Source organism: Heloderma suspectum, chromosome 15, assembly GCF_057233095.1.
Source record: "Heloderma suspectum isolate Gila_16-S chromosome 15, 16-S_ref, whole genome shotgun sequence".
Lineage (NCBI taxonomy): Eukaryota > Metazoa > Chordata > Lepidosauria > Squamata > Helodermatidae > Heloderma > Heloderma suspectum.
In genome coordinates, this window is record NC_139472.1 from 21,839,591 (window position 1) to 21,854,951 (window position 15,361).

Here is a 15,361-nt window from a genome sequence, read left to right on the forward strand (position 1 = left end):
GGTGAGTGGGACCAGGCAGGAGCAGGCAGCCCTTCAAGTACCGGGTACAACCATTTCAGGGCTTTAATGGCGATCACCAGCACTTCAAGCTGTGCTTGGAAATGGGTAGGATTCCAGTGAAGATCAGTTGCTATCGGAGTCAGTGCTCTGAAGGACCCCCCCCCCCAAGTCTAAAACTGTGGCACTTTGCATCTGTGGAAGTTTCCAAACAGAGGCAGTGCACCAGAGTAGCCTGGACAAGATCAAGGCGGGTGCTGCAGTGGCCAGCTCTGTTTCCTCCCAGAATGGGTATGAACTACACAGCTTCCACTTGTGTGCCAAGGCATTCCTGGCCACAGCTTTTGCTTGACTGTTCCAGAGTAGGGCTGGCTCGAGGAGTTCCCCCAAGCTGCAAGCTTGGCCCTTTGAGGGGCGTGCAGCTCCCTCTAGAACAGGCTGTTCCCCTAACTCAGGATCAGCTGTCTTACTGACCAACCACACTTTGTTCTTCTCTGGATTATGTCTGTTCATTAGCCCGTGTCTAGTTCATCACTGTGCCCAGCTCAGGAGCTCCACTGCCTCTGTGGCATCCGATGGAAAGGAGAAAGAGTGTTGAATTTGTGCAGCTCTTCCACTTTCTGCCCGACATGGCTTAAATGCTGGAGCATTTTCACAAACCATGACTGCAAAGAGTAGAATGGCGGTTTGAGTCCAAGAATACCCAGATGGTTTTTACAGCCCTCAACCGGTGTCCTCCCCGGCACTGTTTTGGGTCCCCACCCTGGCATCTTTCTCTGAGCTGTGTTTAGGGCACAGCTCCCCCCCCCCCATTACTCATGATACATAGTGGCCACGAGCAGAAGTCATCCCTGTGTCACATTCTCCTCCCAGGTGTAAGATCTCTTTTTCCCCATGCTGTGACCTCAGTCTGCTGCCCCATGCCATGGGCCAGCAGGGGCAGGGCAGCACTGCTGTTGGGGCATGGGGAAGCAATTTTCCATGTTGCAGGAAGATGGCAACTCTTGATCTTGTGGCTTTAGTAGCAGCAAAAGGAGCTAGAAAAGCAGTCACGGTTTCTGGGAACGTGTGCTTGCCAGGGTATTTTTAGTCACTGTTAGCTTTTCTGCCAGTTGAAGTAGTGTTGCCCTGCTTGGAGCCGGGGTGGGGGTGGCGGCTAGATCTTGTGGGAATACGCTGAAAACAGTGTAGTATAATAATACTCAGCAGTCTCTCTCTCACTCTCTCTCTGCTCAATCTGTACACTGTTTCTTCCACTGTATGTTGTGGTAGGCAGGAAGAAGTACCCAGCGCCACCAGCTTGGTTCTAGGGCAGGGGACAACCAGGTGGGGCATACAGTCTGGCAAGAGTGATCTGTCCCCCTCCCAATAGCCCACTGCGAGAGGAGAGAGGAAGTGGGACAGCCCACCACCAGCATACAGATGGCCCCCGATGCAAAGCAGCCCTCAAAAGAGAAAAAGGCTCCCCACCTCTGTTGTGGAGGGTCAGTCTGACCCTGTTGCCCTGCTCTGCAAAGCCTGTTTACGCTCGCAGCAGAATGAAGTGGTATATCGGATATGAGTGATTGCCTTTTCCTAGAGTGTTCCTATTTAAGGCTAGAGAGAGCCAGAATTCCAGCACATCCAGACTCTCCTCTCCATTTTGGAATATGCTGTCTGATTTGGCCCCCAATTTATTCAGGGCAAGATGCAAAGGTGGATGGAGACATGGCTCCTTGCACTCGGTGCAAGTTTCCACCACCATGGTAATAGCTCGCCTTCCCCACCTTCCGATTCTGGGCTCCAAATGGCAGTGCAGAAAACATGACAAGGGCTGCATCTCTTCAATTCTTAACTGTTTTGTTCCTGCCAAAGGCCTGGCATGTCCCAACCTCTGTTGGGCTTGAAAGTCTGTCACAAGAGAGGAGGGCTGGATTGTTGACTCCTGTGAAATAACTCTTCACTTTTGCTGGCCCTGTCCTTCCCTTCCCAGCCTCCTCCTACCCACTTCTCTGTGCATGAGCACAAATAGCTTTGCTCACTCTGCAGAATAATGCCTGAGCGCTCTTTTGATGAGCCACAAACCTTCCAGGAAGTGGAAATTAATTAAAGCCTGGAGGAAGAATGCAGGTTTCCTTTTGATCAGAGACCATACCAACAAGATCCTCCAAGCCCTTGATATTTCATTGCCTTTAGTGCTTCTTTTAAAAACCAGCAATATTTACTCTGAAGGATTTATGGCTTGTTTATTTTTGAAAACATTTATATACTTTTCTATGCAGTTCAAGGTGCCTAACAAAGAAAAAGAAATACAATCTATATGGATAAATACAATCAAACTATAATAGTTTGTAAACGTTTTATTTTATATTATGTTTTTATTATGTTGTATTTTGGGGTAATTTTTGTGAACTGCCCAGAGAACTTGGGCTATTGGGCAGTATAGAAATGAAATAAAATGAAATAAAACAGTTAAACATTGTTACTTTAAAAGAAGAAAGAGCAGCAAAAACCAGAAAGAGAAAATCGTAAGAACAGCAGCAAGAACCTGTCAAACAAAGTTGACTAAAACCCCCAACAACCAAAGGCCTACCATAAAGGGAAGGTCTCTAGACAGTGGTGGAAGACTATCAGGGAAGGTGTGGATCTCTCTCAGCAGGGAATCCCAAAGTCTGGGCTCATTCACCCCCACCCCCACCCCCAGTCAACCCTAATTTTGGGATACACATGAAGACTACCTTCAAACTCAGCAGCTTCAGATTGAAGCTGCTGGTCTTTGAAGATCCAGCTATGATTTTGTAGTGTTTCCTTGAAACTTGTTGCAGGCTTATTTGCTGAGGCCTTCTCCTCTCATTCCTTGTTGGCAATGTGCAGCTAGTTCCTGAGATATCTGTTCAGGGTTCACATTTGCTGGGAAGATGCAGGAAGCGCTGCCTTGAAGCCCTGTTTGGTCGGCCCCCTAAGCTCAGGTGTGAGGAAGGACTCCGTGAGCCTACCTCATTCATGAGGCTGTTGATCCCAGTCCAAATTCATGGACCCTTGGAGGTGTCTGGGGTAGTTTCTTCACCAACTCCTGCTTGCCCCCCCCCCCCTCTGGTATCAGAGATTTGCCAGATGCTTTAGAGCCTATCTTCACATTTCAGGAGCTAGAAACATGCCTTTTTAAAAAAACACACCATAAACCAAGATTCTCAAGCTGCTGAACTCTTCAGGCAGTACCAATTTCTGTATGTTTATGTAGTTCATTTTGTGCAACCCTAAAGAATGGCCACCAGGCTCCAAAGAGAGGGAAGTCTCTAGTCCTTACAGACGAATGCCTGAAAACATCTTTCCAGGTTCTGGTAAATTTCCTTGTCAAACAAGAGTTCACCTCTGCCATTTTATTAATTGGTGGTTAGTTTGGTTCTTTGTGTTTTGCTGCTGCTTTTAGCTTGCTATAAATCGGCTTTTTCTCTTCATGGTTTGGTTTTGTTGAAATTCCACAATAAAAAACGAAACAAAACAGATGTGGTTGGACTGTGACTCCCATCAGCCCTAGCCATTGGCCATGCTGACTGAGGCAGATGGGAGGTGGAGTTCAGTGACCTCTGGAGAGCCACAGCTCCCCTGTCAGAGGAGGACTGAGAGGGGAACCTAGTGGCAAGAGAGCCAGGACTGACAGCTCCAGACTCGCTTGCCCAGAGACCCGCCTGGTGGCTGCCTCCACAGATAGCTGGCCATTCTTTCTTCCTGCAGGTGTTACTATGAAGCTGATGGATGAGGTGGCCGGGATTGTTGCTGCCCGCCACTGCAAGACCAACATCGTGACAGCATCTGTGGATGCCATCAATTTTCACGAGAAGATTAAAAAAGGTAAAGGACCAAGTACTGCAGCCCCCAGGGGTAAGTAGCACGTTTGGTCTCTGCCTCTTTTATGTTTTTTTGGCCCGGCCCCCAGTCCGAAGGCTCAGAAGATGGAGACGACTGAACTGCTGCAGGCAACAGTCAGCAAAGTGGCTACCCTGCCTGGGACTTGCATGGATGAGGAATACACAAAGCTGTCTTAAACCAAATGGTCCTTCTAGCTCAGGCTTGTCTACACTGACTGGTGTCAGCTCTGCAGGGTTTCAGGCAGAAGCCTTACCCAGCTTTGCCTGGAGATGCCAGGGATTGAACCTGGGACCTTTTGCATGCAAAGTCTGTGCTTTACCCTTAGATATAGCTCCTCCTTGGTATGGAGCTCCAGGGGACAATGAGGCTTCCATCTCCTGCTCCTGAGAAAATTCTGTTCCCAGCGACTCCCCAGGCCCACCTGAAACACTGTAGGACCACTACAACACGCCCAGGGTTGTAGGAGGCATCCTGGAGTGCTCACTGTTGATCAGACTTTGTCCTTGGTGGCTGGACTACACACACACACACACACACACACACACACACCCCTCTCTTCCTCTAGTGCCCTTTAAACCTTGAGTTGGCTCCAGACCAGCAACACTCCAAGCTCCCCGCTTGTCAAGCCATCCTGATCATGCATCCAGCCCCATCAGGAACTCTCCAAGGTCCTGACCTTGTACTACCCTACTTGTACCTTTTCCATGCTTAGCCAGAACACTCCGGAAGAACACTGTGACTTAAATTTGTTGTTTTCTTTTTTCCAAGAAATAGCTGTGCTAGCCTGCTGAAGCAAAACTGACACATCCTTGTGGCAACTTAAACACTAGCAAATGTGTTATGGGGATGAGCCTTCATGAACTAGAGTCCGTTGCATCAGATTTGTTTTGATTTGCCTGCCATGACGAGGGACAAGGAAATTCTGGGCAGAGCTGGGGTCTAGATCCTGTACTTAATTTTGGCTCTCTCTTCTTGTCTGTATTAAAACTCAAGAAAGAAAGTTGAACCCAGCATGGATCTTTGAAAGCAGCTGCAGTCAGTCTCAAAGTGGAGTGGCAGGAACATGGACAGCCAATTGTGCAGCACTAGCACAGTATCCCAATGGGCTTCCAGCACGGCTGTGTTTACACTGAACTTCAGGCCCCCAACTTCTCATGCCCTGGCAATCTAAATTCTGTGCCAAGAAAAGCTGACTTCCGTTGCCTGCGTAAATAGTGCAAACTGCTTATACTTAACTTACTTGACACAGTTCAGTTCTGGTTTCGTAAGAAGGTCGAGAGGGGAAGAGATTGGTTGGGCACTGAAATCTCTAGCTGTGGCATTGCTGTCCATGCATAGGGTTATATGCTTGGAGTGGGACTGGGCTTCTGCCCTGCCCCCCCCTGCCCCCCGATGTTGCATGCCCACCTCCCAACCCCGGACATCCACATGTTGAGCGTGACATCTGCAAAGGGGAACCCTATGCGCATACAGCTTCCACAGGATCTAGAACCCTGATTGCCCTGGGTTCCTGAATGCGTGTAAAAGCCTGTATGTGTTCAGCTCTTGGCTTCCCCTTTGCAGATGTCATCCTCAATATGCGGATGGCCAAAGCTGAGGGGGCAGCATATCACATCAGGCCTCAGGCCCTGGAAGCATGTTCCCATTCCCTTCCATGCATTTAGCTCATGTGTGTGGACAGCAAAGCTTAAAGAGGGCTCCTGATATTTCAGTGGCCATTGCCCACAAGCTTTGCCCACAATCTATCAAGTTCATCTTCATCTCCATGATATCTAGAAACATTTACTTTAAATGAGACCTGCAACTTAACTTGTGAGAGGCTGAATTCTCCACCCGGTGTCACACACTGTGCTTTTCCCTATGATCCTCTTTTGAACAGATTCGCTTCGAAAGACTGAGCTGAACTGAATTAGCTTTTAAAATCTTTACAGGAGAGAATGTGGGTCAGAGCGCCCCCCCCCCCCCGAATGGAAAGAGACAGTCTCCCAAGAAACTGACTTTTCCAGCAATGTCTGATTGCAATGGAAAAATCCCATGAAATTTAGCAGCAGGTCAATGAGGTTCTTTTTTTCCCCCTAGGCAACATTGAGGCTAATCGGTGATCTGTCAAACTCCAAAGACCTCCTGGTGTGAACCGTTGACACACCCACCCCCTCTCTAGAATAGGTGGTGATGGGAATGACCTGAATGAAGGTCATGTAAACCAACCCCAGTTTTGCACTGAGGCAAGATCTGCTCTATCCATGTGCTCCCTCGGTAGATCATAATTAGCTGCAAAAAGAGAAAAGCAGAAGTGAGGTGAGCCCTGCCAGGGCTGCCTTCAACGTAAAGAACCAAGGTTGATTAAAAAGGAATTCCACTTTCTCAAGCAAGCAGTAGTGCTGTTTGGGGAGCAGCTTGTGAACGAATGACTGTGGACCGACAGTTAAGCTGGGAGAAAGGACACCTGAAACTGCCCTACGCAGAGCCAGACCATCTAAGGACCTTAACGGAAGGAGCTGCTTTAGGCCAAGTCAGCCACTTAGTCCATCTACTCCAGTATTGTCAACACTGACCGGCAGCAATGGCTCTCCAAGGTTTCAGGCAGGATTCTTTCCCAGTCCTACCTGGAGAAACCAGGGATTGAACCTGGGACCTCCTGCATGCAGAGCAGGGGCTCTGTCACGGAGCCACAGCTCCCTTCTCGCTAACTCCGGGGAGCTTGCTCTGACTATGGCTCTCCAGGCCCTTGGGCAGGGGGATGATTCCCCCAGCCTGCTCCCCAAGCTCCTTTCAGCTGGAGCTGAATCTAGTGTAGCCTTGTAGGTTATAGCCAGGATTTGAGTATAAGTAGCATTATAGTATAAGTAGTAGCATTATAGTATAAGTAGCATTATAGTATAAGTAGCATTATTCAGCATCTGAAACGTCCGAATCTGTGTAAGCGTCTCTCTGTCAGTGTTCTCAGAGCGGAGCCAGGAGGAGTTACCCAACTCCCTGTCCACCTGCTGGTCTGGCCTTGGCAGTCAGGGAGGCTGGAAGCAGTCTGTGAGAACCTGACAGAGGTGGGGTGGGGTTTGCACAAGGGTTGCCCAGGTTGAAGTGTGACTGCTGGAGGGCTGAGCAGTGACACCCTGTTTAGACATCGGCCTTGCTGAAAGGCTAAAGACCAGCAGGTGGGCAGGAAGTTGGGTGACTCCCCCTGGCTCTGCTCTGAGAACACTGACGGAGATGAGCTTACACAGGCTCTGACATTCCAGAATCATAGAATAGTAGGGTTGGAAGGGGCCTACAAGGCCATCGAGTCCAACCCCCTGCTCAATGCAGGAATCCAAGTCACAGCATCCCTGACAGATGGCTGTCCAGCCTCGTCTTGAACGCCTCCAGTGGGGGAGAGCCCACCACCTCCCCAGGTCATGGGTTCCATTGTCGTATTGCTCTAACAGTCAGGAAGATTTTCCTGATGTTCAGCCAGAATCTGGCTTCCTGTCACTTGAGGCCATTATTCCGCGTCCTGCACTCTGGGATGATCGAGAAGAGATCCTGGCCTTCCTGTCTGTGACAACCTTTCAAGGACTTGAAGAGCGCTATCCTATCTCCCCTCAGTGTTCTCTTCTCAAGGCTAAACATGCCCAGTTCTTTCAGTCTCTCTTCATAGGGCTTTGTTTCCAGTCCCCTGATCATCTTTGTTGCCCTCCTCTGAACCCTCTCCAGTTTGTCTGCATCCTTCTTCAAGTGTGGTGCCCAGAACTGGACACAGTACTCCAGATGAGGCCTAACCAGTGTTGAGTAGAGGGGAACTAGTACTTCCCGGGATTTGGAAACTATGCTTCTATTCATGCAGCCCAAAAGAGCATTTGCCTTTTTTGCAGCCACATCACATTGTTGGCTCACATTCAGCTTGTGATTGGCAACAATTCCAAGATCCTTCTCGCTTGTAGTGTTGTTGAGCCATGTATCGCCCATCTTGTATCTGTGCATTTGGTTTCTTTTTCCTAGGTGCAGAACTTGGCATTTATCCCTATTAAATGTCATTCTCTTGTTTTCTGCCCAGCACTCCAGTCTATCCAGATCACTTTGAATTTTGTTTCTGTCTTCCAAAGTATTAGCTATCCTGCCCAATTTGGTGTCATCTGCAGATGTGATCAGCATTCCCTGCACCTTCTCCTCCAAGTCATTCATAACAAATGTTGAACAGCACTGGGCCCAGGACTGAGCCCTGCAGTACCCCACTCGTTACCTCTCCCCAGTTTGAGAAGGTCCCATTGATAAGCACTCTTTGAGTCCGATTCTGTAGCCAACTGTGGATCCACCGGATCGTTGTTTCATCTAGCCCACTTTGAGCTAGTTTGCTCATCAGGAGATCATGGGGCACTTTGTCAAAAGCTTTGCTGAAGTCCAGGTATATTAAGTCCACAGCATTCCCACAGTCCACAAGGGAGGTTACTTGATAAAAAAATGAGATCAGATTCGTCTGGCAGGATTTGTTCATGACAAATCCACGTTGGCTTCGAGTAATCACTGCATTGTTTTCAAGGTGCTTCCAGATGGATTGCTTTATCATCTGTTCCAGAATTTTCCCAGGGATTGATGTCAGACTGACTGGTCTGTAGTTCCCAAGTTCCCCCTTTTTACCCTTTTTGAAGACTGACCTTCAGCCTCTTGCTCACTCTCATGTAGGTTCCCCTGTGATTCTTCCTCTGCAGGCTGTCCTCCAGTCTCATCCTCAAGTACCTGGAATCGGTTCTGCAGCTCCACTGGTGCAGAGTGGTGTCTAGTTCTCCTCCTCCTAACTGTCACCCTTTTCCAAGGAGTATCCTCTACTCCATTTTTCTTCATCTCAGCATTTCCCACTTCTGCCTCATCTTGCTGTTGCTCTTCAAGCTTCTGGTCTTCCCTTTGCTGCGGTAGTTCCCCCATTCTGTCCAAGAACTCTTTGTGTTCTCTTATTCCCTGCAGGGTCGACAGTCGCCACTCCAGTCCATTTATTTTTTCTTCCAGCAGCGTGATCAACTTGCACTTGTTGCAGGTGTAGACCATGTTGTTCTCAGGCAAGAAAACAAACATTGCACACACCTTGCAGGTCACCACCACTGGAGAGTCTTGTCCTTCCATAGCCTCTTTTCCCTTTTTGTGTCTAGCTTTGTGATTGTTCTAGACTAGCCTGTGCCTGCTCCTCTACTCACTAGAGGTTAAAAGCAGAGTCCCACTCTTATCCTCTGTCTCCTTTGTCTCATCTACCACTGCAACTCCCCTGGCCAACCCCCGTTTGCTCCCCCTGTTCGCTCGCTCTCTGGGAGCTTGCTTGCTTCTGTAGTCCCTGGACCAGCTGGAGCAGCTTGCTCTGCTCTGCTCTTCTCAGCTGGCAGGCGGGAAACAGACTGGTTGAATAGGCCCAGGCCCTTCCAGGCTACTTCCAATCAAATCCTGGCTATAACTTACAAGGCCCTGACACCCAGAACCTTCTGTGTGCAAAGCTTGTGCCCTTGCACTTGAGCTCTGTCCCCTGCCTGGCCTTTATCCAGAGGCAGACGCTTGGTCCATCAAACCTGGCATTGCTGACCCTGACCGGCAGCAGATTTCTCACCAGGGCTTGTCCCAGCCCTTTTGCGTGTGGGGCCCTTTTTAATAAGAGCACACAGAGCACATGCGTTTGCAGGTTGATGGTCCAGTGTTCCATCTGTGGTGCATCCTTCGAAAGTGGCTGCATGCAGCAGGGCCAGGAAAGACCCCAGCCAGAGAGCAGGCTGAGACCAGGGAGGGGCCATAGACCCAGTGGCAGAGCACACATTTTGGAGGTTCAGTCTGACAGTGTGGTACGGCATCAGTGGACCTCTGCCAATCTTACTGTGCCATCTGCTGTTTCTGCGTGGAGAGAGATGCACTGCAGCTTAGAAGATTGTAGTCCTGCCAGCACTGGCACGTCTACATCTTGTGGAGCTCTTGTCTAAAATGGGTCTGTCCTTGTGTTGATTAAAAGGAAAGCTTTTTTCAGGCCTGCTCTGACCATACCCAAATTCAAGAGCTGCAATCTGTGATAAGGGAAACAGATGCAGAGAAGCAGCACGCTCTTGTCTCGGGTAACGTTTCAGCGTCCGGGGGAAATCCCCATAGGCCTGTGATCGGACCAGGAAGAGTAGGAGAAGATACACGTTTGGAGATCTTCATGTCCGGAGCAGAAAGCATGAAGCAGCCTAAATCTTGGATAGAGGGGATCCGAGCAGCAATGTGCTGTGAAGGAGGAGTAGAGATGGGTGTGAAGTGGAGGTTTCCAATAACTTTGTGCCAGTTGAGAAAAATTACAGGAGTGTAAATCTAATTCAAAGGCACGGCACTCAGAATGGGGAGGGAACATTGTCTAACATCATTTTAGTTTTGGTCAAGAGAAGGGAAGCAATTGGGCTGTGGAGCAGAGATCTTCAAGGCAGTGTGTTTTTCGCAGAGGCTAGAGGTGGGTAACTTCTTGAGCACTGGGGGCCAGATTATCCTTGGCCAAGCTGTGCAAGGACTAGATCCCTTCCGCTAAAGCACGCTCTCCTTCACCCTCTCCTCCCTCCCATCACAGATTTCAAGAGGTTGACAGAGAGGGGTGCCTGCAAAATAAGAGAAATCATAAATTTGTTCTCTTCCTTGCCAGTTGACAATACCTCATATAGACCATTGGTGCTTTGTGGGCTGTAAGATAGGGTTGCAAGCTGGTGGCCCATGGGGCATGTATGACCCTGCTGAAGCAGGGATGGGGAACCTCCAGCCCACAGGCCAAATGTGGCCTGCGGGGCCTTGAGCAAAGCCCCACCTACTGAAGGCTAGTGGAGAGTGGAATTGCTGCTTTTACCACTGATCAGTGATTGGGGATACCGGCAGGGATTCCCCTGAGTGCTCCTCCTCCCAAAGCACTAAAGGCTTTGTCCACCCCGTATCTTCTCCAATGGGGGAAGGCATGGGGGAGGTCAAGCTGGGTCCCCAACCAAGGTGCTGGCTGGAGGAGTGCTCCTCCAGCCATCACCTTGGTTGGGGACCCAGCTTTGCTGCGCTAGTTCTGTCAACAGGCAGGTTCACAGTGCTGCCTCCCTAGGATGAAGAGGCCCCTGCCTTACCTAGAACATGACCTTCTCCCTTGGGGTAAACAGATGACAAGCCAGCCTGTCCTCTCGTGTCTTTGCCCTGGCTTCAGAGTAGCCGAAGGAGAGGGACAATGAAGATGCAAGCAAGCAACCTGCTCTTGCTGGGGCTGTCCGTCCTCCTGGGTGTGCAGAGTTCTGCTCAGAGTCTCATGTCCAGCTGGGCTGAACAGCCCTTTATAGTTTGCAGAGAAACCTCGGGCCACATTTGGTCTCTAGCCACATATGGTTCCATTTTGCTGGACCCAAGGAGGCTTCCCCTCTGTATCCGAATGTCTAGGGTCACTTGCTTGTACATGCAAATGGGGTGCCATGTAGTCTGCTTCTCAACCCCGCAGACCGCTTTTCATCGCCTTGTGGCCAGCCCGTTTTACCCAGTGCCTTCTGACGGGCCGGTCCCTTCTGACTAGATAGACACGTGCGGCTTGCCTAGCCAAATGTTTTGTTTGTTCTTTCTTTCTCTGTGGTAAACATGGGAAAGAAGAGGCTTCCTTTTGCTGCCACCCCCACACTGGAACTCTGGGGAAGGAATAATTGCTGCTTGCCTGTCCCTTTCCCGAGGCAAATCCATACCAGATCTGACAGCTCACCAGCTGCATGTCGCTGGGCTGGACTTGCTTTTACAGCTGGCTTTAAAATTTCATGAACCCCGGGACTTGCCTCTTCCTCTGTTCATTTTCTTTCTGCCGTAATGGTTTTCTCTGTATTGGGCATTCGGGCAGAGAGGAGGCATGCATGAGAGCTGCTGCAGTCACCTGGACAGAGATCCTGGGTGGTATTTTTCTGCTATTCTCACGCTCATGGCTGTGCCATGTTCATAGTGACAACCAATACAGGACAGGTGAGGAAGGGAGTTGGGGGTGGATGCTTCTTCCTCGGCATTTTTATCTGGAGTCTTTCCATGGGTAAAACTTTTCCTGCCCGAGGGCCAAATTCCACTTCAGAGAAGGTAACGGGGGCCTCAGTCCATTTGTGGGCAGGGCTGAAGGCAAAAGAGGCAGGACCAAAAATACCAGCATATTGTAGCTGACAGCTACGTCTACGTCTTAGGAAAACGAAAGGCAACCAAAATGCATGAAGCACAAGGAACCCAGAAGGTATTCATAGAATCAGAATAGTAGGGTTGGAAGGCCATCAAGTCCAACCCCCTGCTCAAAGCAGGAATCCAAGTCAGAGCATCCCTGACAGATGGCTGTCCAGCCTCGTCTTGAACGCCTCCAGTGGGGGAGAGCCCACCACCTCCCTAGGTAATTGGTTCCATTGTCATATTGCTCTAACAGTCAGGAAGTTTTTCCTGATGTTCAGTCGGAATCTGGCTTCCTGTCACTTGAACCCGCTATCCTATCTCCCCTTAGTCTTCTCAAGGCTAAATATGCCCAGTTCTTTCAGTCTCTCTTCATAGGGCTTTGTTTCCAGTCCCCTGATCATCTTTGTTGCCCTCCGCTCTCCAGTTTGTCTGCATCCTTCTTCAAGTGTGGTGCCCAGAACTGGACACAGTACTCCAGATGAGGCCTAACCAGTGCTGAGTAGAGGGGAACTAGTACTTCCCGGGAGTTGGAAGCTATGCTTCTATTCATGCAGCCCAAAATAGCATTTACCTTTTTTGCAGCCACATCACATTGTTGGCTCACATTCAGCTTGTGATCGACATCAATTCCAAGATCCTTCTCGCTTGCAGTGTTGTTGAGCCACGTATCCCCCATCTTGAAACTGTGCATTTGGTTTCTTTTTCCTGGGTGCAGAACTTGGCATTTATCCCTATTAAATGTCATTCTCTTGTTTTCTGCCCAGCGCTCCAGTCTTTCCAGATCACTTTGAATTTTGAATTTTGTTTCTGTCTTCCAAGGTATTAGCTACCCCGCCCAATTTTGTGTCATCTGCAAATTTGATCAGCATTCCCTGCACCACCTCCTCCAAGTCATTCATAACAATGTTGAAGAGCCCTGGGCCCAGGACTGAGCCCTGCAGTACCCCACTCGTTACCTCTCCCCAGTTTGAGAAGGTCCCATTGATCAGCACTGTTTGAGTCTGATTTTGTAGCCAACTGTGGATCCACCAGATCGTTGTTTCATCTAGCCCACTTTGAGCTGGTTTGCTCATCAGGAGATCATGGGGCACTTTGTCGAAAGCTTTGCTGAAGTCAAGGTATATTATGTCCACAGCATTCCCACAGTCCATAAAGGAGGTTACTTGATAAAAAAATGAGATCAGATTCGTCTGGCAGGACTTGTTCTTGACAAATCCACGTTGGCTTCGAGTAATCACTGCATTGTTTTCAAGGTGCTTCCAGATGGATTGCTTTATCATCTGCTCCAGAATTTTCCCAGGGTTTGATGTCAGACTGACTGGTCTGTAGTTCCCAAGTTCCTCCTTTTTACTCTTTTTGAAGATCGGGACAACATTAGCCCTCCTCCAGTCCAAAGGCAAGAAAACAAACATTGCACACACCTTGCAGGTCACCACCACTGGGGAGTCTTGTCCTTCCATAGCCTCTTTTCCCTTTTTGTGTCTAGCTTTTACAAGTATTCCAGTTTATAACATGTTTCAAAACTTCTTCAGAAAAACATTGCTCAAACACTTTGTTAGACAAACATTTCTTTACAATTTTCTTCCTCCAGAAAACTTATTTGCACTTTTCTCATTGTAGTTCTTTAGTCTCAGTTGGCTCAAGTGAACTCAGGGCTGACTATACCAAATAAGAATGTTTTTATTATCTACATACTAAAAATATAGACAAATGTATACATATTTTTTTTGAGGAAAAAAAGATACTTGCTTGAACTGAGCAAAAAATCTCACCCTAGGAGAATACCGTCAGGGCCAGAATTATTGGAACAAGGATAACTGTTTTGGCAGTTGGCCTCTGTACACCACCACATTGAAGTTGAAAGGAAACACACCCAGATGGGAGCGAAGTCAGGACTTTCAGCTGTAATTCAAGGGGTTTGACAAAAGTGGGGCAGTAACCGTTCAGGAAGTACAGCCAGTGGCATACACACACACGCATCGTTGGTGGCTCATAAGTAATGGAACAAATGGCTGACAAGCAGCTGCATGGCCAGGGGTGGCCTGTTTCCTGGGCACCCCATGACCAATCCAGCAGATAAAAGGCCTGGAGGTGGTTCTGAGTGTTACATTTGCATTTGGTAGCTGTTCACTGGAACCCCCAACATGAGGTCCAAAGAGGTGTCCATGCGAGTGAAGGAGGCCATCGTTAGGCTGAGGAAACAAAATAAACCTATCAGAGAGACAGCAAAAACAGTGGAAGTGGCCAACACAACAGTTTGGAACATCCTGAAAAAGAAGGAATTAACTGGCAAGTTCAGCAACAGCAAAAGGCCTGGCAGACCACGGAAGACAACTAAAGTGGATGACCGCAGAATTCTGCTCATAGTCAAGAGGAACCCTTTCACAACATCTAGCCAGGTCCAGAACGCTCTTGAGGAGGTAGGCATGTCATTGTCAGCATCTACAGTCAAGAGACGGCTTTATGAATGTAAATACAGAGGCTTCACAACAAGGTGCAAACCACTGGTAATGCTCAAGAACCAAAAGGCCAGATGAGCCTTTGCCAGCAAACACCTAAAAAAGTCTGCCCAGTTCTGGAATAAGATTCTTTGGATTGATGAAACCAAGATTAATTTGTACCAGAATGATGGGAAGAGAAAAGTATGGAGAAGAAAAGGAACAGCTCATGATCCAAAGCTACCACATCATCTGTGAAACATGGTGGAGGCAGTGTTATGGCATGGGCATGGATGGCTGCCAATGGAACCGGGTCACTGGTGTTTATTGATGACTGGACTGCTGATAAAAGCAGCAGGATGAATTCTGAAGTGTATAGGGCTATACTTTCTGCTCAGATTCAGCCGAATCCTGCCAAACTGATAGGACGCCGCTTCATGTTGCAGATGGATAATGACCCAAAACATACAGCAGAAGCTACCCAAGATTTTCTCAAGGCAAAGAAGTGGGATGTTCTGCAATGGCCAAGTCAGTCACCTGATCTCAACCCAATAGAGCATGCTTCTCACTTACTGAAGACAAGACTGGAGGCAGAAAGACCCACAAACAAGCAGCAGCTGAGGGCAGCTGCAGTCAAGGCCTGGCAAAGCATCTCGAGGGAGGACACTCAGCATTTGGTCATGTCCATGGGTTCCAGACTTCAGGCTGCAAGGGATTTTCATCCAGGTATTAAAGGCGATCCTTAAGTTTGAAATGATGTTGGTTTGTTCCATTACTTATAAGCCACCAACGACGGGTGTGTGTGTATGCCCCTGGCTGTCCTTCCTGAATGGTTAGTGCTCCACTTTTGTCAAACCCCTTGAATGACAGTTGAAAGTCCTGACTTTGCTCCCATCTGGGTGTGTTTCCTTTCAACTTCAATGTGGTGGTGTACAGAGGCCAAAACAGTT

General features: G+C 48.7%; 1 protein-coding gene across 4 annotated transcripts in view; it reads left to right on the forward strand.

Annotated features, from left to right (window-relative positions):
• Positions 1 to 15,361, forward strand: part of ACOT7 (acyl-CoA thioesterase 7) — a 112,835-nt gene that overhangs the window by 66,669 nt on the left and 30,805 nt on the right. For all 4 annotated transcript variants that reach the window (XM_084821832.1, XM_084821831.1, XM_084821835.1 and 1 more), the window contains exon 7: positions 3,712 to 3,828. In XM_084821832.1, the coding sequence (XP_084677958.1) occupies positions 3,712 to 3,828 (117 nt within the window). The remainder of the gene's footprint in view (positions 1 to 3,711; positions 3,829 to 15,361) is intronic.